This window comes from Rattus norvegicus, chromosome 15 (genome assembly GCF_021556685.1).
Source record: "Rattus norvegicus strain SHRSP/BbbUtx chromosome 15, alternate assembly SHRSP_T2T, whole genome shotgun sequence".
In the NCBI taxonomy this organism is placed as follows: Eukaryota; Metazoa; Chordata; class Mammalia; order Rodentia; family Muridae; genus Rattus; species Rattus norvegicus.
In genome coordinates this window covers 28,098,048-28,124,356 of record NC_141548.1, presented here as the reverse complement: position 1 = coordinate 28,124,356, position 26,309 = coordinate 28,098,048, and the positions used below count along the sequence as shown (strand labels likewise).

Here is a 26,309-nt window from a genome sequence, read left to right as displayed (position 1 = left end):
CTCTGGCCTCCGAGGGCACCTGCACACAGGTGGCATAGACTCACACATACATGGATACATACACACAAATAAAATAAATCTAAAGAAAACAAGGAAACTAAACCCTTTAACCCTTGACCTTGGATTTTCAGTCTTCAAGACAATAAGAAAAATGAGTAAATTGAAGGTCTGGTGTATTTTGTTATTTGGGGAGTTTCTTGTTTTGAGACAATGTTTCTGGAGCTGGCCTTGAATCTGCTGTATATAGCAGAGGATGACCTAGAACTCCTGATGTTCCTGCCAGTCCTCCAAATGCTGGGGTTACAGGCCTGGCCCACCAAATCCAGTTCAGTTTATGACATTTTAAAGCAACTCTAGGACAGTAACCTACCTCCATCAATTCCCCACCCCCTTGCTGCTCCCCTTCCCACTTCCTTTTGAGATAGCGTCTCACTGTGTAGTCCAGGCTCAATCCTCCTGATTGGAACCCCAAACGTATCTCTGACTAGTGGTGTGTGCCCCTACTATTTTCAACCTGGCTACCATATTACAAGTATAAAACATTAAGCTTGGATTTTTATTCCCACTTCAGTCTCAGTTCTGATGACTATACTATGTAGAGTTTGGATTTCCACATCAGTACTCCCACTCTTGGGTTGGGAGTACAGCTCAGTAAAGTGCTTGCTACTCAAGCGTGTGGACCTACATTTGATCCCCAGAACTCATATAAAAAGCCAAGCATGGTGGTCCTTGATTATAATCCAGTATCTAATAGGCAAGCCCAAGCCAGAGAGAGAGAGAGCCTGTCTCAAAACCCAAGGTTGGGACTGGAGAGGTGGCTTATGATTAAAAGCTGAGCCAGGTATAGTGATGCACACCTTTAATTTCAGCACTCCGGAGGCAGAAGCAGGTAGACCCCTGTTAGTTAGAGGAAAACCTGGTCAAGCTGCAGGACAGCCAGGGTCACATATAAAAACCCTGCCTCATAAAACAAAGCAAACAAAGCAAAACAAGCAAAACCCCAGAAGCACTGGCTGTTCTGCAGGGATCTAAGTTTGATTCCCAGCATCCACATGGTAGCTCCAGTACCAGGATATTTGGTGCCCTCTTCTGACTTCCTCTGGTACTGCATGCACACGGTGCACAGACATACATGTAGGCAAAACACCCAACCACATTAAAAAAAAAAATACATTTTTAAAAAAGTGCACACTCAAAAAGGAGGAGGAAGAGGAAGAGGAGGGAGAAGAGGAAGAGGAGGAGCCAGGCAGTGGTAGCACAGGACTCTTTAATCCCAGCACATGGGAGGCAAAAGCAGGTAGATCTCAATGAGTTCAAGGTCAGCCTGATCTACAAAAACAAAGCCCTGCATACTGTTCATATAGTGGATCCAAATTTGGTTCTCAACACCCATCTAGGGTCTCTCAGAACTGCTTGTCACTCCAACTCCAGGGGATCTAAAAGTCTTTTGGATTCTATGGATGTGTGCATAAACACGAGATTTTTTTTTTTTAATGTAAGAATAATTATTAAAGAGGGCTGGAGAGGTGGCTAAGAGCACTGACTGCTCTTCCAGAGGTCCTGAGTTCAATTCCCAGCAACCACATGGTGGCTCACAACCATCTGTAATGGAATCTGATGCCCTCTTCTGGTGTCTAAAGACAGCTACAGTGTACTGATATAAATAAAATAAATAACTTAAAAAAAAAGAAAAATTATTAAAGAAGGAAAGACAAAAAGAACTAAAGAGAGGACAGAAGAAAGGAGTTCTTATTAATGGTTGAGAGAAGGCTAGAATTATTTTTGCATTTCTCTGCCTATTGACTTATTGAAGATAAGTCAATTTAAAGTTACTCAAGCATGATAATATAACTTACTTGTTTTCATTTATTCACTGAGACAGTGCCTTCTGATGTACATCAGGCTGGGCTGGAACTCAGAGATCTACCTGCCTCTGCTTGCTAAATGCAGGATTAAAGGTGTGTGGCACCACTATGCCTCACTCAATTATTTTTACGTTTTTAATGACTTCTGGGACTGGGGAGATAGTTCAGCAGTTAAAAGCACTTATTTTTGTTACAGAGGACCTGCGTTCTATCTGCAGCACTCACAGGGTACCTCACCCCCTTCCTTAACTCCAATTCCAGATGATCCAATGCCCTCTTCCTACCACCTTGGCACCAGGCATGCACGGGATGCACATACATGTAAACAAAATACTTACATATATGAAAATAAAATAAATATATCTAAGAATAAAATTTAAAAACTTAAAAAAACCTTTGGCTATCCTGATTAGATATAGGTGAACTCATTTTTTTAAAGATTTATTTTATTTATATGAGTACACTGTAGCTGTCTTCAGACATACCGGAGAACAGCATTGAATCCCATTACAGGTGGTTGTTGGGAATTGAACTTGGGACCTCTTGGAAGGGTAGTCAGTGCTCTTAACCTCTGAGCCATCTCTCCAGCCCAATGAAATTTTTTTTTTGTTGTTGTTGTTGTAATCATTTGACTCCCGTATAGATGGGCTTTCTATGTCGGTGAAAATGAGCTTGAAGCTCTGTTCCTCCTCATCGTACAACCTGAATGCTGGAACTACTGTCATAAACCACCATGCCCAATGTATGTAGTCCTGGGGTTTGAACCCATAACTTTGTTCATAATACCAACTGAAATAGATCTCCAGCCCTCTCCTCTTATACTTGTCTCACATTGTTACTTATTAGGAAGCATATATGCTGTATCGTGACTTTATCATTGACTTTTTTCACACAATAAGATTGCTAGTGATGACATTTTGTCTGCCAATGTTTACATTATTTTGTTCCCCTATCCTGCGTGTAAGTTTCTCAAGGTGTCTCCTTCATAAAGAGTACATGTACGGGCTGGAGAGATGGCTCAGTGGTTAAGAGCACCTGACTGCTCTTCCAGAGGTCATGAGTTCAATTCCCAGCAACCATATGGTGGCTCACAACCATCTGTAAGGAGATGTGATGCCCTCTTCTGGTGTATCTGAAGACAGCTACAGTGTACATATATATATATATATATATATACATATACATATATATATATATATATAATAAATAAAATAAATAAAAAAAAAGAGTACATGTACATTAAGTTCATTGTAGGGGTATTGATTGGTGAACATAGCTACCGGGTATGGTTGAGGTAGTGGTGAGGGTATAGCACTAGAGTGGTTGCCTAGCATGCATAATGCCATAAAGTTGGTCTCCAAGGAGACAGAAAAGGTGAGGAGATGGGCAAGGAGGATTAAAAAAAAAGGAGAAGAAAGAAAGGGAAGAGAGGAAAGGAGAAATAAGAACAGAGGTAGAAAAATGGGTGCACTGGCTGGTTTTATGTGTCAACTTGACACAAGCCAGAGTTATCACAAAGAAAGGAGTCTCAGCTGAGGAAATGCCTTCATGAGACCCAGCTGTAAGGCATTTTCTCAACTAGTGATCAAGTGGGGAGGACCTAGCCCATTGTGGGTGGTGCAGTCCCTGGACTGTGGTCTTGGGTTCTATAAGAGAGCAAGTTGAGCAAGTCAGGGGAAGCAAGCCAGTAAGAAGCATCCCTCCATGGTCTCTGTATCAGCTCCTGCTTCCTGCCCTGCTTGGGTTCCAGTCCTGACTTCCTTTGGTGATGAACAGCAATGCAGAAGTGTAAGCTGAATAAACCCTTTCCTTCCCAACTAGATATTTGTTCGTCATGTTTGTGCCGGAATAGAAGCCCTGACTGAGACAATGGGTAAAAGTAAAGAATTATAGTAGCTCTCATCAAGTAAAGTCTATCTAGATATGTTGGTGCGCACCTATGATCCTGGCACTGAAGACGCTGAGACAGGAAGATCACGAAGAGTTTAAGATCAATCTGAACTACAAGTAAGACCCTGTCTCAAAAACACCAAGGGGGGCTGGGTTGGGGAGTCTAATTTACTACACTGGCTATTACAGGCACCATGGATTACTCAACACTAGAATACAGTGAAGATGAGGTTGTGCTAGTGCTGTAGCCTCGAGATGCTTGATAACTTCTTTATCCACAACCCTTCCACTATCATCTGCGCACCACCATGCTCCAAAGAAGCCAGGGCAATCTGACACTCAAAATGGCCGCCTGTGTGAGCGAAGCCACCTCTGGCCAATGAGCTGTTTCCAGTAATCTTCTGTGTGTTCATGAGGAAGCCCAAGTGAGATGGTCAAAGACCCAGTCAGAGAACATCACAGAGTCAAGAGACTATGTCACCATTTGGGGAATTGTCTGTTACCTTCCAGGTGACTAAGGACCCAAAAAGCAGAGTTGGATAGATGGCTCGGCAGTTAGAACACTTGGTACTCTTCCAGAGAAGCTGGACTCAACAACCATCTGTAATCCAGTTACAGGGGAGCCGATGACCTCTTCTGGCCTCTCCAGGCAATCTGCAGGAAAGTAGTACACAGACAGACATGCAAGCAAATTAAATGTGTATGTATATGATATCTATCTATCTATCTATCTATCTATCTATCTATCTATCTATCTATCTACCAGAAGAGCTATTCCTTTATGTTAATATGTTTTCTATCATCTTTATGGCCTTTCTCACAAATTACCTTGTTTTCTGGACATGTCATATCTGACCACTACCAAACCATATTGTCACTTGAGGGAATGACATACTTCATTAAACTGAATTTTCCTAGGGTGCTCTCTGCCCAGAACTGTAGGCAACATTAGATCACAGACACCTCTCTAGAGAGGATCTGCCACACTTTATGTCCTTCTAATATCTCTCCTAAACTGCTAGTCTGCTGTGGTAGCAGCCCCAAAGGTATGGTGGGAGAACAGGATTAACTTTCTAAATGGTGACCTTCTGTCTAGTCTGGTCTCACTACCACTCTGCTAAACGCAGAACTCCTCTCCCATCTCAGAGACCCCCTCCCTTCTAATGTCCCTCAAAGTAAGGGATTGCCTTTGCTCCATGAGTTGCTGTCAGATATCCCATCAGAGCTTCTCCCTCTGGGAGTAGTGGCAACAATAAAAGACCTGAGCACTACGAATCCCTCCCAGTGCACTTGTTATTTAAGACAGGTCGTGAGGGATTGCGCTGCCTTCAGACTAAGTACTGGGTCCTTCCAAGAAAGTCCTTCAGGGAGTTTAGAAAAGGCTGAAGAGATGGTCCAGCAGTAAAGAATGCTTGTCCTTACAGAGGACCTTAGTTCGACTCCCAGTGCTACTTGAGGCTGCCTGTATCACCAGTTTAAGGTACTCTAACACCCTTCTCTGGCCTCAGCAGAATCCTGTGTACATTTGGTGCACATAAACTCATGCATAACAATAAATACACAGGGGGCTGGTGTGATGGCTCAGAGAGTAAAAGCGCTTGTTGTCAAACTTGACAATGTGTGTTCAATCACCAGAACCCACATGGTAGAAGAGAACCAATTCTCAAAAGTTGTGCACTGACCTCCACACAAGTGAGTACACACACACACACACACACACACACACACACACACACACACGTAGGCTAAGTGTAGTGGTATAAACCTTTGACCCCACCAACTGGGAGGCAGAGGCAGGTTGATTATCTGTGAGCTTGAGGCCAGCCTGGTATACATAGTGAGGTTTAGGGCAGCCAGGGTCACAAAGGTCCTGTGTCCAAAACTAACAAACAAATAAATGAATGCAATTTTTAAAATGTTTTTTTAAAGAAAACATTTCCAAGACTTTTTTTTTAACAACACTGCATTGTCCTAAGAGTAATAATAGAGCAGTTGTCTCCTCTGACCCCTTTCCCGCATCTGGCAAGGCAGAGGTTAGCTAAGCCTGAAAGAGGTTTAGAGAGGGGGGTGTCTGTGTCTAAACTGGGTACGGTGTCTCAAGCCTGTAATCACAGCATTTGGAGGCTTGCAGTGGCAAAATCATTAGTCCTAGTAGAGCCTGGCTCACATAGAGGGATCCTGTTTCGAGACACAGCAGAGAAGGATGTGAGAATGTGTACTGGGGAACTCATCCATCGTGTACTTCCTTCACGTACTTGTCAGAAAATACCCAACTTGTGCCGAACAGTGACCTCGTTTAGCTTCTAGTCCACATCCCTATATTTGACCTGTAATAAAAACATCACCTTGAGGCCAAATGAAAAACGAATAAATGAATGAATAGTAGATAAATACATAAACCATTCTACACATTTATTGTACTTTGACCCTTCAGAGTACGAAATGGGTTCTTTTCTCCCTACATTGTTTTGAGGGATGGGAGGGAGGGATGCATGCTAGAATGGAAATCCAGGGCATAATGTGTGCTAGGCAAATGCTCTACCACTGAGATACGACCCCAGTTCTACTTTTAACTCTTTTGTACAGCTAGAACCAGACGTAAGTTATCGTAAAACACAACTTTAGTGAGGACGGAGGTATCACAAAAGGATAGGCTTGGGGGGTTATATATAATGAAAACTATCTAATTAAGCTGAGAATCTGTGTAGCAAGATCAGTGAGAGCAGCAAACTGGCCTGTTGCCTGCAGAGCTGTGACTCTTTTCTAACTTTGTGTCTTGAGACTCCTGATTGTTTCAAGTGTGTGTTGGGGAATCACGAGGTGCCTATGAGAAGACCTACCTGATAGCAGAAATTAATTTGGAAAAACTGTGTCTAAAAGTATCAGAACCTAGAGTCAGGCAATGGTAGCTCAGGCTTTTAGGGAGAGGTGGGGCTTGACATGAATTTAAGACCAGCCTACAGCCTACTTTCTAGATGAGACCCTATTTAAAAAACAAAGACCAAAACATAATAATAGTAATAATAATAATAATAATAATAATAATAATAATAACCTCCATTTACAATTTCTTGGCTGAAGACAAAAATTAAGCAAAGTCTAAAGACTTTCATCTACACATATGACTAAATTATCTTTGGATTTGATTCACTAGCTGTATGTATCTGATGGGTCAGTATACATCAACTGAGTGAAATGATGAGCTCTCCTTCCATCAGTAGAGACACTAATTTGTGTTTCAGTAATGGAGATATTTGGATCAGTTGTAGATCACTGTAGTGGCCTCCGTGTGAGGTGGGAGGGAGGGAGAGAGGGACAGAGATTGACTAGCGGATATACGCATAGGTATTTGGAATGCTGTTCTGAAGTTTACTGTTTTAGGATGGCAGCAGCAGGGGGTTTTCCTCTGGGGTTCACGACATCACCAGCCACAGTAGCTGACAAGGTTACAGAACCACACCATCCCAGGCCTAAAGTCCAGTAGGTAGCTGTTGACCACCCTTGAGATGAAATGCCACAACACTGAAGCCAACTTTACTGGGCTGGTCACTGTGGTCTGTAGGGTTTTTCATTGCTTTTCTCCCTTGGCAGCTTCCATAGACAGCACTTTCACATGCTTTGAGAGCTAGTCCTCGGGGACGGGGCTTTCGGGTTGGTTCCAACTTGAACCCTGGTACAGACATTTGTAGAACTAATTCACAGCCACGCATAGCGGCAGATGCCTGTAATCTCAATTACCCAAGAGGCTTTGGCATAATCGCCAAGTACCAAACCAGGACCTTGTATCAAAACTGAAGGACTGTGGATGTTGCAGTGGTTGTACAGCACATTTTCAGAAAAAAACAAAACAAAACAAAACAAACGGTTATTATTGTTACTACTACTACTACTACTACTACTACTACTACTACTACTACTACTACTACTACTACTACTACTACTGCTATTACTACTACCTTTTTTAGGTGCTGGAAGGGAACCTAGGGCTTCCAGCACGGTCACCGCTAAGCTCACCAGATAGCATCATCATCCTTCAGGATCGCTCACTCATTTCTGTCTGTGAGCCAAATTGGTCTCAAACGCATGATCCTCTTGCATCAGTCAGCCTCAGGCTCGAGTACTGATGTTGCGTTAAGCAGTATGTGCATTAGGTTCTTAGACAGTCTCCCTGTCGCTCAGGCTGGTCTGAAACTCCTAGCAAACTCGGATATCAGGCCCTCCTGTCTCCATCTTCCATATTCTGGGGATTACAGCCCTACACTGTGACCTTCTGTTTTTTTAACTTTGGGAGGCGTTATTTTTATATGTGTATGTGCGCGCACACACATAAGCCACGTGTGTGTGGCTGCCGTGTGCATGATCCCCTGGAGTTAGTTACAGGTAGCAACCGCCTTAGGACTCAAACTAGGCTTCTTTAAAAGGGCAGAAAGTTCTCTCAACCACTAATGCATCTTTCCAGCGCCCCGCCCTCTTTGATTCTGTTTCTCCCTGTGTTGTTCGGTGTATCTCTCCTAACTCATCTTCCCAAGTGTTGCGTTTGCAGGCATACGCAGCCACATCACCACTATTCGGCGAAGCTGCGGGCTGAATTCGGGGGCTTTGTGCCATGCCAGACAAGCGTGCTAAGCCCTCAAGCTCCCCTTGGCTTTCCAATCCTCCTCCAGGTCTTAGGGCGGCTCCCGCAGCTCACTGCAGGTCAGGATATCAGCCTTGCCAGTCAGAAGGTGCTGCAGCCGCCCTCACGTTCTGGCGCTAAATTTGGGCCAATAGAGTTGCACCCCACGGGAGACTTGGGACCAATGAGGAGCGACTCACGCGACAGGCTGGGCACGTGACACGTGCAGGGCAGCCGCCCACCTGGGCCGGAGGTAGCGCGATGGCCGCACTTCCAATGGCTCGCACAACTTCTAGTCACGTGCAGTGTTTACGGACTCAGCAGCTACGGGAAGGTCATGTGACGGTGACGTGACCCGCCTCTCTCCAATGGAGAAAGAACGCTCCCTTAACAAACCGGGAACTGTTTCAGGTCCACAAATGACAGTGCAGAGGGGCGGGGTCAGTCTGTCACGTGAGCGGGGCGGCACTGGCTGCAGGCGAACGCGGCGCGCAGGCGTCTTAGGGACCCGGTAGCGACGGCGGCGGCGGCGGCGGTCACAGCGGCGGCGGGAGCTGGTCGCTGACCAAGCGGGAGTCGCCATGGCGGCAGACGGAGAGCGCTCCCCGCTGCTCTCCGAGGCCGGCGATGGCGGCGCTGGTGGCAACGGCTTAGCGGGTCCGGGCGGGAGCGCGACTGGGCCCGGTGGAGGCCTGACGCCCTCCGCACCTCCGTACGGAGCCGGTAAACATGCCCCGCCCCAGGGTAAGCCGGAGGTCTGAAATGCACCTAGGCCTAGGGGCGGATCGGGTCAGGGGGCGGAGCCTGCTTCCGCGGCAGGTGTGGCACCTGTCACGGAGCGAGGTATCCTTGGTCCGCAATCACTGTCTAAGCCTGCCGCGAGAGCTTCCTCAGAGGGTTCGCCACCTCCGTGGAGCATCCGTGGTTAGTGTCCGAGTGATGATTTGGGTTTATCTGCTTCCTCTTCAGCATTTCCCCCGTTCCCTGAGGGGCATCCAGCTGTGTTGCCTGGAGAGGACCCACCCCCCTACTCACCCCTGACTAGCCCGGATAGTGGGAGTGCCCCCATGATTACCTGTCGAGTCTGTCAGTCTCCGATCAACGTGGAAGGCAAGATGCATCAGCATGTAGTCAAATGTGGTGTCTGCAACGAAGCCACCGTGAGTTATAACTATCTGCAAAATGGGCCTTGTTTCCTGGATCCTCTTTCTGGTTCTAGATCCTGTTTAAGAACTATTCATGAAACCTACTTTCAGTTCCTGGATCTTGCAGCAGCCGTTTTGTTTTTTTTTTTTTGTTTTTTTTTTTTTTTTTTTTAAGAAGCCATTCACCAAAACTAATGTTCACCAACTTTCGCTGTTTGATTTTTCCTGGATCCTGAAGTGTAGTTCTCACTGGCAGTTGTAGTTGGCTTTTGCTTTTTGTTGGCTCTCTGCGTTTTTGAGACAGTCTCACAGTGACCCGGGTTCTCCTCAGACTCTGCAATCTTCCTCAGCCTCACAGACATGCTCTGCTGGCAACATTTGTATATCTCAAATGTCTGATTCTTTCTTTCTCAGTAATGTTCTTGCAGAGGATTGGGACCGTGGGCTTTCTGCTGATATACCCATTGTTCTTTATTCGTTGTTCTCTAGCCGATCAAGAATGCACCTCCAGGAAAGAAGTATGTCCGATGTCCCTGTAACTGTCTCCTTATCTGCAAAGTGACTTCTCAGCGGATTGCCTGCCCTCGGCCCTACTGGTAAGAGACCTAAGATGAGAAGGCCATACTTAGGGAAAGTCGTAAAGCCAAAACAAAAACTGGAGCTGGGCAAGGTGGTGCATGCCTGTATTCAGTCCCAGCACCTGAGGCGGAGGCAGGACGACCTGTGTAGTAGCACCTTGAATTCCCAGTCATCCTGCCTACACCTCCTAAGTGCTGGGATTCAGTGTGTCATCAGATCCAATTAGAATTAAGAATTTTTAAAACATACTTTTCCCCCTGTATAGCAAAAGAATCATCAACCTAGGGCCTGTACATCCAGGACCTCTGAGTCCAGAACCACAGCCAATGGGTGTCAGGGTCATCTGTGGACATTGCAAGAATACGTTTCTGGTGAGGAGGGATATTGGGAAACCCTGGAGGAGGCAAGTACTAGGAATAGTAATAAATTCTGAAAAAGACTGTCCTATTTTGCATTGTCCATCCTCCCCCTTGTTTTGGGGTTCTCATTGAAGAGAACCTTCCTTCTATGGTTGTTTTTCTTTTTCCATAGTGGACAGAATTCACAGACCGAACCTTGGCACGATGCCCTCACTGCAGAAAAGTGTAAGTGGTTAGGGGTTGTACTGGTAACTGGGTGATGTGTGGTATAAAATCAACAGGGCTCTTCCAAATATCAATTTCTGTTGGCTCCCCACAGGTCATCTATTGGGCGCAGATATCCTAGGAAGAGATGCATTTGCTGCTTCTTACTTGGTTTACTCTTGGCAGTCACTGCCACTGGCCTTGCTGTGAGTAGCCTCGGTGCAAACCTCTTATCAGCTTCCTCACAGGCTAAGATTTGAAAAGGTGGTACCTTAAAGAATGGCGAAAGAGAAAAAAAAAAAAAAAGAATGGCGAAAGAGTTTGGCGTTGGGTTATGTCCCTATAATCAAAGAATAGAGGCAGGTCTCATATCCCAGACTACATAGCAAAACCCCGTCTATAAAAAAAAGGGGGGGGGGGGCCTGGAGAGATGGCTCAGCGGTTAAGAGCACTGACTGCTCTTCCAGAGGTCCTGAATTCAATTCCCAGCAACCACATGGTGGCTCACAACCATCTGTAATGAGATCTGATGCCCTCTTCTGGTGTCTGAAGAGAGTGAGGGTGTACTCACATACATAAAATAAATAAACCTTTAAAAAAAGGGGGGGGGGGGAATAGATTGTTGTCAGCTCCAGATGTGGTTTAGCTAGTAAAAGTATTTGCATAGCCTACATGAAGCCCTGGGTATGATCTCCAGCACCACATAAACTGAGCAGAACTGGGCATAGCCCTGAAAGCTATGGTCCCAGTACTAGGAGGTGGAGGCAGGAGGATAGGATTTCAAGACCATTAACTATAGGATTTGAGGCTGCTCAGGGTGCTGACATGAGACACTAGCCTTAAAAAAACAAAAAAACAAAAAACTGAAGTGAATGAATGAGTCTGGTGATGGGGTCGGGGGTTTGTATTTAGGTAGAGGTGAACTCAAGTCAGAGGTCACTAATAAACTAAGTAAAACAGTGTTCCCACTCTGGAGAGAGAAATGAGTTATCGGCAATCCTGGTTCACTTGGTAGGTGTAAGAAATGCTGGCTGATGCCTGGGATGGCAGAGTACTTTCCTGCTTAAGGGAAGAAAGCTAAAACACCTGATCTTGGTCCCTGAGGGTGTTACAAGTGATTGGGCTGCAGAGACAGAAGTTTGCATTGCATTACTGTTTCTAAGACTTTGAAACAGTGGATACCAAAAGTAACCTTATCTTTTTTTTCTTCCTCCTGTCAGTTTGGCACATGGAAGCCTGCACAGCAATATGGAGGTATCTACGCAGCCTGGGCGTTTGTCATTTTGTTGGCCGTTCTATGTTTGGGCCGGGCCCTTTACTGGGGCTGTATGAAGGTCAGCCATCCTGTCCAGAACTTCTCCTGAGCCCCTTGATGCAGTGTGTGCCTGGCGGCTGCCTGGTACCACAGTAACACTACAAAAGGCTCTCTGGACTTCTAAAGGAAGCCAAACAGCTGGCTCCCTTTTCCCTGGGGAGAGGTAGGAAGGAACCAGCCCCTGACTTAGGTTTGGAGGGGTAGGGAAGACCATTGCTGACTGGCTGCTTTCTTCCAAGGACTGCTGTTTAGGGTAAATAGACAACATTGCCCCTAAGCCTGGATCCTAAAGATGGTTCTAGCCATGTCCTTCCTGTATGTGCTCTTTGAGAACCATTCCTGTCCCTCAGTACATTCCAGGGCAGGGTGGGGGTGGAAAGTGGGAGGGGGTGTTCCCCTCCCTCTTGTGTACCGTTAGGACCTTGCTGCTGCTATTGCACTTCACCAGGGGCTGGCTCCGGCCTCAACACCCTCAGTCTCTTCTCCCCACATTTCGGGTCCCGTGGGGTGGGGTCAGCCACTGCTCTGTACAGAACTACAGGAACTGTTGTGTATATATATAACTATTTAATATGGGATATGTTCCCCTAACCCTGTGCATCCCTGAATTCCTCCTTCCGGCTTTACTTCCAGTTGAAGTATTGAACTGGGCTGAGGTAGGGTCACTGTCTTGGGAGAGGTCAGGGATTCATCTGTGCTTGTAAATAAATAATGTCATGACTGTAACCTTTCCCATTTAACAAGTTTTGTGTTTGAAAGGGGGAATATTTAGACTCAAAAAGGGACAGAGACCATGAAGTTGAAAAGTAGGACTTTTATTTCACTTGGATTGTTTAAAGGAAACCAGAAGTTTGGTTTAGAGGGGAGTAAACACCTGAAGAAGAGATAACGCACTGGTCTCCTGGAGGAGAGGAGGCTATTTCCCAGCATGAAGCTACTTGAGGGGAGTGTCACAGTGCTAGGTAAAGGGTGATGGGACAGTGGTCACTGCCAAGAGCCTTGGACCGGATCTTGCTGTCGCACAAAGCAGGTAAAAGAGAGTGAGACAGCAAAAAGTAATCAAGGCGCCAACCAACATTCTTAGAGCGGGCATTCATCATGTAAGTCCAGAAAGTATAAGCGTAGGCAGTGTTGGGGTAGAGATGCCGGAAGCTGTCAGCCAGTGGTACAGCCTGTAGCATTTCCCCAAAGCCTTGGCGCTCCTGGGGAGTAAAACCAGCATTCTTTTTGTTTCCTTTGGGGTTACGAAGGTCTATTTCTTCATGAGCCACATTGAGATCCCCACACAGCACAAGAGGTTTCCGGGAAGCCAAGTCCTTTAGAAACTTTCTGAAGGCTTCATCCCATCGCTGTCGGTACTCCAGTCTTACCAGACCCCTTCCTGCGTTCGGAACATAGGCTGTTACCAAGATAAAGGACTCAAATTCAGCCACAATCACCCGGCCTTCTTGATCATGTTCTTCCTCACCTATATAAAAATGAAAAGCAGCACAAAATGTTAAAGAAATAGTACAGTAAAATGAAGAACATTCAGACATGAATGCCATTGAGGTCTCACCAATGCCATAAGAGACTTTGAGCGGGCATTGGCGGGAAAGTAGGCCCACACCACTATATCCTTCTTTGTCTGATGGAGCTGACCAGTACTGATGGGTGAGTCCAGGCAGCTCTTGCAGTTCAGCCGGGAGTTTGTTCTCTGAGCATTTGGTCTCTTGGAGGCACAAGATGTCTGGTGCTTCTTCCTTTACCCACTGAATGACAATGTGGAAAATTAAAAATTGCTACATACAATATGCCGAAGGAATCCAAGCAGCAGGATATATAAACAAACTGTGTGTGGGAGTGAATGCCCATTAGTCACCTGAGTGGAGTGCGGGAAACCTAATTGGAGCCTCTGCAAGCTCAGCAATGTCTGTTAACTGCTGAGCAACTCCAGCCCTCAGCCCACTTGGATCTTAAATGACTGGGATTGAGGATATGGTAGAAACACAAGGGCATATCCCCCCCCCCCCCCGACATTATAGACTAGTTTAAAAAAGAAAGAAATGAGGGGGTTGGGGTTTAAAGAACAGACTTTTTGGAACCAATCTCCAGGAAAAAAAGCCTACAAGATGACTGATCCTTAAGAGTCTATCAAGTAAAGTTTACGTCCCTCAATTGTACTCACATCCAAGCCTTTCTTTTTAATCCAGGCTCGAAGCCCATCCACATTCCAGGAGCATATCTTGAGTGTGGCAGATTTGCCACTGGCTGACGTTTTCTGATCTGGAGGGTCCTCATACAGGACAGGGCCCTCTCCTGCGGCCTCCTTCTCAGTTTTCTTTGCTGCCCCCTTACTCTTCTTGGTCTCTGGCTCTATAAAATAAGTCAAGTAGTAAGAGCTGGCAGTTTCCAACCTCAGAGTTAACTATGATCTCGTTAGGCGCTCTAGTTACCCAAACATCTCGGAATCCTGCAACGTAACTTGGTCCATATTAAGCAAGTAGTTAATGGCGGTCTAGTAAAGCCCCAAACTTGCCTGGGGGGAGGGGAGCGATCCGGTTCATTTCACCACCTTACCGGACTTGGGTTCTTCCCCGTCTTCCGCTGCCGCTCTCTTCCCCCGCTTCGGCATCGCTGTAACGAAAGCCCTTAGGCGTCTGGAGCACCGAAGCAGTGTTTACTACGCTGCCTGCAGATAAGAAACGGTGAAATCAAAATACAAGGAGAGGAAGCGAGCCGCCTCCCGCAGGCGTTTGCACACCGGGACCGCGGTTCTCCCAGTCTTCCCCGCCTTGAGCCTCGCAGCCCCTCGCCCGCGTTAGGCCCTTCGGCAAACAAGGTCGCGAAACGGGGTAAGCCTGGTACCTGACCTCCCAACGAGGCAGGGAGCCCCTCACTGCACAAAGAATGGAGTCTGTCTGTTCCCACGTGGGCGATTGGTGTTGTCACGTGATTCGAGGGCTCCGCCCCCACGTGGTTCTAGAGCGCGGTGATTGGTTCGCCTGCCACTCGTGACATAACTTCTGGCGCCTGAAGGTCCCTTCGCTTGGTTCTGGGTCGTTCATCGCGGTGCCGGTTACAGCTAGTCCTTCAGTTCCACGATCCCGAATCACGGGGTATCATGCCCGCGGTGCTGGGGTTCGAAGGCAGCGCCAACAAGATTGGCGTGGGCGTGGTCCGCGACGGCACGGTGCTGGCGAACCCGCGGCGCACATACGTCACGGCCCCGGGCACCGGTGAGTGGCTGCTGCCGCGCTTGCAGACTCCTTGTCGCATTTATTTCTGTCAAGGGTTCTTTGCTGATTTCCCATACTGTTGCTTCGTCAGCGTTCCTGTTGGTATTACTGCCTTGTGACCCTACTCCAGACTCCCTTAAAAAAAAAAGGAAAGAAAAAAGACCCTGATTTCGCGTTTGGTTGGTAACTTTTTGACTAGAACAGTCAGACACGTGGGCTTAGGACACGTGTGTTTGTCAAGGATTTTTTGTTGTTTTTTTATTTTGTTTTGTTTTGTTTTGTTTTTTAAAATACATAATTTGAGACGGTCTCACTGACCTGGAACTTGCTTTGTAAAGACTATAGCTCTTGAGTGCTGGAATTAAAGACGTGAGCCACTCCTCCCTATTGCATTCGTTTTATTGAGCACCTTTTATGAGCTGAGCTTTTAAAAATAAGTGTACCGAGGCTGTACACTGTACATGCACATAGAGACTGTTTTACACTAGAGCGAGATAAATATAAAAGTAGTCTACAATGAGGAAAGGGGAGAGCCGGACAGATATCAGGAGTTACTGTATTTTCGATCTGTTTTAGGTGTCTGTCTTTCAGTCCTTTTAGAATGGAAATGAATATCCGTGGGTTTGGACAACTATGTGAATGCACCAGGTACTGCACAACTCCCAGTTAACATATTTACAAGTTACATGTTGCCTACCCTCTCCCAAAGCTTGCACACATACATACAAGCTGCATTTATATCTGAAGACTCCCTAAGCAAGTGAGATGTTTCAGGTTATGTAGTAGAAATGTATGTGTGTTCAGGACTCACTCTTCTAGGCTCTTAGGCACAGAGGCTGAGATACTTGAGGTGAAAGGGAAGCTACTGACAGTTGTAGTGCTGTCATTATGTTAAGTCCAACAGTCACTTTTCCTAGGGCTCTCTGTACAGGGGAAGTGACCAAAGAGTGGGAGGTCTGGATAACTTGGATTGCTCCTGAGTGTTGTGTGTGGATGTCCGCAGCGTCTCTGAAACCCCAGTAGCCTGTGTAGAAGTTGGAAAGCTAGCTGAGTGTGTGGTGACGTCTGTCATCCTAGCGCTTGGGAGGCTGTGACAGGGTCTGTGTTTTAAGGCGGTCCGGGGTTATGTGTAACCTTGTCTTAAAAGTAGAGGCTTGAAAAGAGGGTATCTTAAGACGTAGGCGAGAAAAGGATTTTTTTTCCCTACATCGTTAAAACATGTCCGTGTTGGTTTTTACTTCTAATTGGGCAGTGCAAAAATAATTGCAGGTTTTGCATTGTCAAAATTCATAGTTTGATACTAGAATGCATTTATAATCGTTCATTTTCTGCCTCGCCCTCCCTCCCTGCCTGCCTGCCTGCCTGCCTGCCTGCCGGCCTACCTGCCTACCTGCCTTTGCCTCCCAAATGCTGGGGCTACAGGCGTGTCTTAATGTGCACATATCACATTGGGGTTTGGATGAGCTTTATTTTTATTTATTTTTGGTCTATGACACTTCTTGCTGTTTATGTCTATCTATCTTATACTATGGAAATTATGTTAGACAGAAATAAAACTAAAGCCAGGTGTGGGAGCTTAAACCTGTAATTCGAGTACTCCAGGAGGCAGAGGCTGGCAAATCTCTTGAGTTTGGGGCCAGCCTGGTCTAGCAAATTCCAAGCCAGCCATGGGTACACCGTAAGACCCTGTCTCAAAATAAATAACAAAAATGGAATCAAGGAACGACTGAGTTTAGAATGGGAGGTAAAGCAGTGGAGATGACTTGGAATCCTAGCAATCCTAACATTCGGTCCCTGGAACTGCTTACTAACAGTGCCTTGGTGGTTTAGGACCTTGCAAGGAGACTAACAAGAGCACTGAAATGGTTGGCTATCAGAAGTTGGCTTTGACCTGTTTACTGAGAACAGCTGTGGAAGCTGATCTTACAGCTAAAGAAATATATACCAAAGCGCTCAACGTGGACCAATCAGTGATCATTTGAATATTTGAAAAGTTAAAACAACACAAAACAAAACCTTAGTAGGTTGATACCTCATAAACAGACTGAAAATCCAACAGCCGTTGTTTTCGGCTCTCATGTATGAACCATTTCTTGGGTTGTGATGACAAAAAGTGGATTGTAGGGGAAAACTAGTCATAGCCAGCTTAGTAGTTGAACTGAGAAGCCCCAAAGCCAAATTTTCACCAAAAATGGTCCGGGTCACTGGTGGTCTGCTGCTGGTCTGATCCACTACAGCTTTCTGAATCCCAGGGAAACCATTGCATCTGAGAAGGGTGCCCAGGGAAACCATTGCATCTGAGAAGGGTGCCCAGGGAAACCATTGCATCTGAGAAGGGTGCCCAGGGAAACCATTGCATCTGAGAAGGGTGCCCAGGGAAACCATTGCTTCTGAGAAGGGTGCCCAGGGAAACCATTGCTTCTGAGAAGGGTGCCCAGGGAAACCATTGCATCTGAGAAGGGTACCCAGGGAAACCATTGCATCTGAGAAGGGTGCCCAGGGAAACCATTGAATTTGAGAAGGGTGCCCAGGGAAACCATTGCTTCTGAGAAGGGTGCCCAGGGAAACCATTGCTTCTGAGAAGGGTGCCCAGGGAAACCATTGCTTCTGAGAAGGGCACTCAGCAGATCATTGAGATGCACCAAACTATAGCTCCAGCAGTCAGCATTGTTTAGCAGGAAGAGCCTGATTCAGAGCAATGCCTGACTGCCTGTGGCACAACCCATGCTTCAAAACCGAATGACCAAAGTGAAGCTTTGCTAAATCCACCACATTTACCCGACCTCTCATCAACTGACCACCGCTTTGTCACTACCCTGACAACTTTTCTTGGGGAAAACGTTTCCACAACTTGCAGTATGCAGAGAGTGCTTTCCAAGAGTTTGTTGAAACATGGGTTTGCTGCAGGAATAAATAAATTTTTTTTGTTTGAGACAGGGTCTTTGTACAAATCCCTGGCTGTCCTAGAACTCTGTAGACCAGCCTGGCCTTAGACTCATAGAGATCCACCTGCCTCTGCCTTGCTGGGATTAAAGGTTTGCACCACCACCGCCTAGCTGACTGGTTTGTTGCAAGATGTGTTAATAAAAATGGTTTGTGTTTTGATTAATAAAAATGTGTTGGAACCTAGTTACAGTGATTTAAAGTTCACAGCCCCATATCACACTTCCCTTTGCACCAACCTAATACCTGCCTTATGGTTCCGTAGGTTTCCTTCCAGGTGACACGGCCAGGCACCACCGAGCTGTCATCCTAGACCTACTGCAGGAGGCGCTAACAGAGGCAGGGTTAACCCCCAAGGACATCGATTGCATTGCTTACACCAAAGGTAAGGCTGGGGGAGTGGTCAGCAAGGGCGAATGTGGGTGGAGCTACCACCACCCCTGTTACACATTCTCAAATCTACTCTACACGTCTTTCCTAATTTCTAGGATTCTAACCACGTGTGTACCCTGTTAGGTCCTGGCATGGGAGCCCCACTGGCTTCCGTAGCTGTTGTTGCCCGCACTGTGGCCCAGTTGTGGAATAAGCCTTTGCTAGGCGTGAACCACTGCATAGGCCACATTGAAATGGGCCGCCTCATCACTGGAGCCGTCAACCCAACTGTCTTGTATGTCAGCGGAGGAAATACTCAGGTACTTAAGAGGACTCTTCATACTCCCTCTTAGTTCTAAGGTAGTCTACCTGAGTCACAGGAGCTGCAAGGACATTCCAGGCACGTTCGGACCTAAGACACTGTAGACAATACAATAATAGGTATGAAGTTGCAAGTTTTGGAGAAGAATTAGAATGTTAGAACTTTATACATACACCTAGAATCTTTCATTTAAAAAGAATGTGAATTTAACCCTTCAAGATAATATGCCTCTCTTTTTTTAATTTAAAAAAAAAACAAACTTTGTTTTACTTGTGTGGGTGTTTTGCCTGGATGTATGTAGGAGCACCAGGACGACAGAAGAGGGAATGAGATCCCTGGGAACTGGAGTTGTAGACAGTTGTGAGCCACCGTGTGGGTGCAGGGAATCGAACTCAGGTCCCTTGGAAGAGTAGCCAGTGCATTTAATTACTGGGCCCTCTCTCTAGCCTTATAAATATATTTTTCCCTTCGTTTATCCATCCCGCTCTCCTTTTCTAAAAGGCAGGGTCTCCAGATAACCCAGTCCCAAATTTGTGATTCTCCTTCCTCAGCCTAAGCAGCTGGGATCGAGAGCCTGCTGTGTGATGTGACTCAGTAGGGTAGGGTCTCAGTGCACTAGACAGCTTTCCCTGTACTGTTTTGATCTTCCAAACTCCTCCCAAGTGCTGGGATTACAGACCTGTACCACCGTGCCTGGCTCACCTTTTTCTACTTCTTACGGAATGTCTGTGTGCGTGCCTGCGTGCGTTCTGTTTCTTAGGCTGTATGTACTGCGGGACGCTTCAGGAATTTGAGTGCAGTCCTTGCCCAGGGGCCGTGCTCGTCCTCTGCATCATTACAGTTTTAGTGTGTGTGCTGCAAAGCAAGCACTGGTCTGTTGGTTCTTGGAAGAATTTTTTTTTAATTGTTTGGCAAGTCATACATGTATGTGATATCTTGATCATATCTGGGTTTATTTTGTGCATGTGAGATGTGGGTATGTGGGTACACACATGCCGTTGTGTATGTGCACATCAGGGGATAGACTTTCAGGGTCCACTTTATGGGTTGGGATCAAACTCAGGTCTCTAGGCTCATATGCAAGTGTTTTTGCCTACAGGGCCATTTTATCAGCTCCTGGTTTGGGGTTCTTGAGACAGGGTCTTGCTATGTGTGTAGGCTGCCCTTAGCCTTCACTGTGTAGCCCAACATGGCTGCCTGTCCAACCAGACCAGTGCTGGACTTACAGGTCTGAGCCACTAAAGACAGCTTCCCTTTCTTTCTTACTGCAATTCTAGTGGCCATGTTGGCTCTATGCTATTTTCTTCCACGGAGCTAAACACCCCTCTTCACAGGCTGAAAGTTTCATGGGCGGTCTCACTGTTCTTAGGTGATTTCCTACTCAGAACATCGTTACCGCATCTTTGGGGAAACTATTGATATTGCTGTGGGAAATTGTTTGGATCGTTTTGCCCGGGTGCTGAAGGTAGGCCATTAAGACTATAGAGTGTGTAAGATGTGGGTCTGGGAAGCAAAACGAAATGAAAGGCAAGAAGAAGTAAATATTGCATATCTAACGTTAGTCTTTGCCATTTATTTAACATAGGTAGAAATTAAGCGTTTATGTGTATGTGTCTATTACTTGTTACTAACATGTCTGTCCATGTGTGTGGTTTATAAAAATAGATACTGGTTGCTTGTCTTACATCGATTTGGGGAATAGATGTGAGAAGAGTGTGTTTTACATCGTACATTCATGGCTCTCTACCTAACTCTCCTCCCGCTGATAGATTTCCAATGACCCAAGTCCAGGCTACAACATTGAGCAGATGGCAAAGCGGTAAGAGGATGTGAAGTCGAGAGCACTGGCTGCCGAAGCTTTAGAGGCGTCTTTCCTTTATGCTAATGAGGTATGGGAGGGGTCCTGGGGGGTGAGCAGCCAGCCCACTCTGCGTTTAGTGCTTTACTCATTTCTGCACAGAGGCAAGAAGCTAGTGGAGCTGCCATACACCGTGAAGGGGATGGACGTCTCGTTCTCAGGGATCCTGTCCTTCATCGAGGTGAGTGGGAGCGTTAAGGAGACAGCACATCCCTGCTTTTGAAAATGCTGTGTCTGCCTTGCTCACCATTATTTCCTGCATAAGCATTCACTCATAGTAGGTGCTAAATAGATTCATTTAGCAGATACTGTATACCTTCTCTGTGTGCCGGGCACTATTCTAATAATGGGTTTGCAGTTCAGAATAAAACAGTCCCTCCCTAAACGGGAAAAAGGAGAAGCCAGTGTGGGAGGGCATCGCTCCTGTAATCTCGTTATAATGGACACAGCGATCCTTTCAAGGACAGGGAGTTTGTGTTTCTGAAAGCCTGATGTTGTCCTCACGTGTTGGATTGCTGCCCCTTCCATTGCAGGATGCAGCACAGCGAATGCTGGCCACGGGAGAGTGTACTCCTGAAGATCTGTGTTTCTCCTTACAGGTAGGAGAGTGAAAAGCTGGGGTGTAAAACTCATTCTAGTCTAGAGCTGAAGTCCCGTCGATGCTCCTCTGAGCTTCCCCCTTCCCTGTCCTCCACAGGAGACTGTGTTTGCAATGCTGGTGGAGATCACAGAGCGAGCCATGGCGCACTGTGGCTCCAAAGAAGCCCTCATCGTCGGGGGAGTTGGATGTACGTATCAGCGGGCAGGGCCTTCTTCCTGCTCCCGGTACTCCACATCACAGAGCTAATTTAGAGGACTGTCTGTTCATCTCTTTTCCTTTTCCCCACTCTGCTGGTAAACTGTCGTGGGAGCCCAGCTGGTGTGACAGCAAGATGGCTAAACCTACGTTCACTGTGTGTCCTCTCTTTGTAGGTAACGTACGGCTGCAGGAGATGATGGCAACAATGTGCCAGGAGCGGGGAGCCCAGCTCTTTGCAACAGATGAGAGGTGAGGTCAGCTTCTTTGTCTTGAGTTCTTTTCTTCCTGTTATTACCGCTTGTCTGTGTCTCAACCACAAGTTCTGTTCTCTCTTCTTTCCCAGGTTCTGCATTGACAATGGAGCCATGATAGCACAAGCTGGCTGGGAGATGTTTCAGGCTGGGCACAGGACCCCTCTCCAAGATTCTGGGATCACTCAGAGGTGAGCGGCATACTCTTTGAGAGAGTAGATAGTAGGTACAGGAGGTAGGCAGAAATCAACAGGTAAGAAAGCTGAAGAACAAGGGTAGAGGAGAACAGAAAGTATTGTGGGCGATGCTTATGGTGGTGTGCTCCTGTAATCCCAGCATGTGGGAGACCAAGGCAGAAGATCGTGATTTCGGTGTAAGCCTGGGCTACAGATGCTGTCTCAAAGAACAAATTGCTAAGGGACCGTCAGTCCTTCACAGAGTCTCCCCATTTCCACAGGTATAGGACAGATGAAGTAGAAGTGACGTGGAGGGACTAACACCATCTACAGGAAAAGAAGAGCTTTTCAGGAGAGTGTTGAACTTGGAGCGAGTCTTGGTGATGCCCTGGGCTCTCCTCTCCTCTGGCAAGGATACGGACTCCATATAAGGCTTAGGGTCCCTGTGGAAGCCCAACATGACTCAATAATAAAAATTGGTTTGTATGTTGATAATTGGGATGCTTTTCAGTCAGCGCTGGGTAACTGATGAGGGAGGGCAGTGGATAAGCCGGTGAGGTCGCAGTGGCACCGTGGGTGGTACTGCAGCTAGTTTTGATGGCTGCTCCTTAGAGAAAGACCTGGACGCTGTACTAACATTCCGTTAGCAATATATCCTAACTAATAGTATTTTAGTGTCATGCCCTGTGCTAACCACTATGCACTTAACAAACTGTTTACATTCATCGAGTGGACATCCAGGGCATTCCTCAGGAAGGACATTCCTGTAATTTATATAAGACTTCATTGATGTAATGCTGCACAGATACCTCGCTGGCCAATTTGGGGGAACCGAAAATTTACAGCGTCCCACAGTGCAAGCATCTGAACTACAGACAGTATGCCCTTTATCTTGTCTATGTTCACACACGTGTCCTAAACTACCAAGCTCCTCTTTTGCCCTCTGGTAGCCATGTGTCTTTTCCTTCTCTCTTTCTCTGTCGCGCTTGCTAGGCAAGCACTCTACCACTGAGCTAAATCCCCAACCCCAAGACTGCTTCTCTTAATACCTAGTGGTGAGCCTTTCACATTCCTCGTCCCCTGGGCCGGGAGGTGGTGCACGCGCCCTCTTTTCCTCATCTCTTTGTTTTTTCTTCCTTTTCCTCCCCTATCTCTTTTTTGCGACAGAGACTCTCTGTGTAGTCCTTCCTGGCTGGCCTGGAGTTTGCTGTGGAGACTTGGCTTGCCTCAGACTCAGAGAGATCCGCCTCTGCTTCTGCCTCCTGAGCGCGTACCACATACCCCGCCTTTTCCGTTTCTTAGTCACTAATGTCCTTTGCAGCACAGCGTTCTGTATCTCAGTGTCATCACATCCCTCTGCCAGGGCCTTGCTATTCAGGTTATTCAAGGTTATTCACTGTAGTGTGCCAGACTCCTGCACCAGGACCTGCTACCCTTAGAACCTCCCCTCCTTGCTACTGCTTTCCTTCCTCACTTAGATGCAAACAAGCGCTTTGTTGCAGATGCTTCGTCTCCCATGAATAATAATTAAAAACAAAACAGAAACCAGAATGTCCTCAAGTTCAGGCTGGCCTTGAACCAACTAGCAGAGGGCCTGACCGGCCTCCACTTGCCTTGGATTAGAGGTACACCTCACCAAACCCAGTTTACACTGTGTAAGAGACTGAACTCACAGGACCACCTGAGCTGCACCCCTAGCCCCCATTCTACTTCTGTCATACACACATACCACCTACTTTATACCTAGATCGGCAAGTTAGAGGGAGGGAGGGGGAGGGGGAGAGTGTGAGTGCTCAGGGGGAATAGCATGTCAAAGCCTACCCCCATTGACACACCTCCTCCCATATGGCCACACCTTCCAATCTTTCCCAAATAGTTTCCACCAACTAGATAGGAAGCACTCAAATATATAAGCTGGTGGAGCCATTCTCATTTAAATCACACCTTGGTTCTTTAAAATAAAAGCAAGGAGAACAAACACATTTATCAGGTTCCCAGCACCATACTGAATACCTCATATCCTTTCTACTCAGATGCTCTGATTTTGTCCTAGGAAGACAGAGTGAAGATGCTACCAAAGAGAGGCCAAGGAGGCCTGAGAGATGGCTGGGCGACTAAAGGTGCTGGCAGGGGACTCACTGATTCCCAGCACCCAGGCGGCAGCTCACAGTTGTCTGTAACTTCAGTTCCACGGGATCTGCCTTCTGGCCTTGGGCACCAGGCACATATGTGGTGCACACATGAGGCAAAACACCCATAAACATGAAATAAAACTACACCTTAAAAAGTGAAGCCAAGGATGCTAGAACATACCCTACAATTAATAAAGCCCCACAAATGACGTCTTTGGTATCACAGTGGAAAGCTGCTCCAGGTACGGCTCGTATTCCTCCCCACAGACGTGAAGTGGGCCTGGCCCTCTGGCAGGAAGTGTACGGTTTGCTCTGGTTTGATTTCTAGAACTCTGTGGAGCAGCCATACGCTGCTTGGCTTGGGCAGTTCTGAGCTACGCCCTCATCGCTAAGCAGCCACTGAGTGTAAGGTGAGAGGTTAGCTGCAGCTTAACAGCCCAGCTGAAGAGAGTTGCCTCCAGTTTCTGAATTCTCTGGTACTCTATCCTGTGGCTGAGAAGGGAGCTTAGGTTTGCTCGATACAAAGCCATACAGCAGTGATAGACACCTGGAATCCCGGTGCTCTGCAGGCGGAGACGGGAAGATGAGGATTTGAAGGTTTTCCTTAGGTATGTGGTGAGTTCAGGACTAGCCTGGGCTTCACGAGACCCTGTCTCAGAAAATGAAAATAACACTATCCCAGTAGGTTTGTTGTTACCATATCATTAATTACTTGGCCACAGATCTAATGGTGGGATTCTGGTTCTTTTTATAAGTCTGAAGCATTTGACACTGACTCCATTAGAATGTGTTGTCTGCTTTCTAGTTGACCTTGGCTCTGTCTCCTTTGCTGCTTCTCACTTCACAGGCTTAGCTTGGAATGAGTTGTCTCCTGCAGGCATGGGAGGTGATTGTGTCCTGTCTTAAACCGTGAAGTTCATTAGGATACAGGTGGCTCCAGTTTTATAACTTCCATCCCAAATGCCAGGCTGCCCCTTGGCATCTCTGTCTGGGTACTCACCCAGCACTTTGTCTTAGGGTTTTTACTGCTGTGATAAGACACCGTGACCAAAATCAGCTTGGGAAAGAAAAGGTTTATTTCATTTTATAGTCTGTGGGGCATTGTGTAAGACAGTCAGTGCAGGCAGACACTGGAGCTGGGCCCTCCCACACCAATCATCATTGGAGAAAATGCACTACAGACCTCTCACAGGCCAGTCTGGTGTGGACATTTTTCCCAGTTGAGGTTCCCCCCTTCCCACACTCAAACTTGAGTTAAGTTGATATAAAACTGGTCAGCACACACTTTAAATTTAAGGTATCCAAAAGTGAACTTACGTTCCCCAACTTTCTCCTTCAGTTATTTCTTAGCTAAGTGATGACTACCCGCTCTGGTTCATGTCAAAACACAGACCTTGACATTCTTTTGAGTTCTATGAATAGGTGTGTATATCTTTCACCTCCAGTAGATCAGATCCACTTGGAATTTACTTTCAACATTTAACCACAACCTTTCCTTTTAAGCTGAACAAGTTAGTGGCTTACCTTTAGAATGCCCTAGTTCCTCCCTCTCCCCCTGCCTTCTTTTGTACTGTAGGCCTCTGGCCATAACCTCAGAGTTCTATGTCTAGCTCACTTTCTGCAGCTCCTCCAGCTATTTGGGGCTGGGTACTCATAAACGTCATGAAGGTCATTGGGTCCATTTTTCCTGCTTGTCAATAGATGGGGGTTAGCATAGTCCAGTAATGGGAAAGGGGAGATGACAAGGAGTCATCTTGGGGGGCTGAGAAAAGAGTCCTGCCTGAAGGTTTCTCAACTGGGAGAAGGGCAGCGAATGTTTTGTAAAACTAAAGTGTCAATCCACCCCAACCACCGAGACCGAGTCTGCAGATCCAAGGAAATTCAGTCTCAGGATCAGAATGGGGGATCGAGAGGAGTCTGAGGGTTCAGGGCGTTTGAGCACAAGAGTAATGCAAGCAGATTACATCTCATTTTTATTACTAAGATGAGCCATAGGTGAGATGATTTTTTTTTTAGATTATTCTTTTCAAAGAGTCATTTATTTATTTTATTTATATGAGTGCATTGTTGGCTGTCTTCAGACACACCAGAAGAGGGCATCAGATCCCATTACAGATGGCTGTGAGCCACCATGTGGTTGCTGGGAATTGAACTCAGGACCTCTGGAAGAGCAGTCAGTGCCCTTAACCACTGAGCCATCTCTCCAGCCCATAGGGCAAGTGTTCTATTCATTAGCTATATCCTCAGCTTTTGTTGGTTTTCCAGG

General features: G+C 46.6%; 3 protein-coding genes and 1 non-coding gene across 14 annotated transcripts; 2 read left to right on the top strand and 2 right to left on the bottom strand.

Moving 5' to 3' along the window:
* The first annotated feature begins 8,849 nt into the window (after positions 1–8,849).
* Pip4p1 (phosphatidylinositol-4,5-bisphosphate 4-phosphatase 1) lies at positions 8,850–12,698 on the top strand. 4 transcript variants are annotated; one of them, NM_001014233.2, is given in 7 exon segments: positions 8,850–9,114; positions 9,340–9,530; positions 10,005–10,111; positions 10,360–10,465; positions 10,626–10,678; positions 10,773–10,863; positions 11,878–12,698. In NM_001014233.2, coding segments are annotated over 7 exon segments (855 nt in total). In that variant the 5' UTR covers positions 8,850–8,951; the 3' UTR covers positions 12,022–12,698.
* Positions 12,699–12,766: 68 nt separating this feature from the next.
* Apex1 (apurinic/apyrimidinic endodeoxyribonuclease 1) lies at positions 12,767–14,874 on the bottom strand. Of its 4 annotated transcripts, none has more exons than XM_087586615.1 (5): positions 14,820–14,874; positions 14,491–14,643; positions 14,140–14,327; positions 13,531–13,723; positions 12,767–13,440 (listed from the first exon to the last, which is right to left on the bottom strand). In XM_087586615.1, the coding sequence occupies exons 2-5, from the start codon at positions 14,516–14,518 to the stop codon at positions 12,923–12,925; spliced, it is 927 nt and encodes a 308-aa protein (XP_087442741.1). In that variant the 5' UTR covers positions 14,519–14,643; positions 14,820–14,874; the 3' UTR covers positions 12,767–12,922. The 4 variants fall into 4 exon arrangements, with proteins under 4 accessions (XP_087442741.1, XP_087442739.1, XP_087442740.1 ...); XM_087586613.1 differs by having other exon boundaries at positions 14,532–14,643; XM_087586614.1 differs by having other exon boundaries at positions 14,825–14,874.
* An 87-nt stretch (positions 14,875–14,961) lies between these two features.
* On the top strand, positions 14,962–22,406 carry Osgep (O-sialoglycoprotein endopeptidase). Of its 5 annotated transcripts, none has more exons than XM_087585176.1 (11): positions 14,962–15,190; positions 18,399–18,518; positions 18,622–18,825; positions 20,197–20,292; positions 20,597–20,646; positions 20,788–20,866; positions 21,219–21,284; positions 21,383–21,473; positions 21,658–21,733; positions 21,828–21,926; positions 22,193–22,406. In XM_087585176.1, exons 3-11 carry the CDS (start codon positions 18,658–18,660, stop codon positions 22,230–22,232), a joined length of 765 nt encoding a protein of 254 aa, XP_087441302.1. In that variant the 5' UTR covers positions 14,962–15,190; positions 18,399–18,518; positions 18,622–18,657; the 3' UTR covers positions 22,233–22,406. The 5 variants fall into 5 exon arrangements, 4 of the variants coding, with proteins under 4 accessions (XP_087441302.1, NP_001093980.1, XP_087441301.1 ...); NM_001100510.1 differs by having other exon boundaries at positions 14,987–15,190; positions 18,650–18,825; XM_087585175.1 differs by lacking the exon at positions 14,962–15,190 and adding an exon at positions 15,684–15,838 and having other exon boundaries at positions 18,650–18,825.
* LOC120097204 (U6 spliceosomal RNA) lies at positions 19,594–19,697 on the bottom strand. The gene has a single exon (XR_015639248.1). It is a non-coding gene; the product is annotated as a U6 spliceosomal RNA (small nuclear RNA).
* Positions 22,407–26,309: the final 3,903 nt, after the last annotated feature.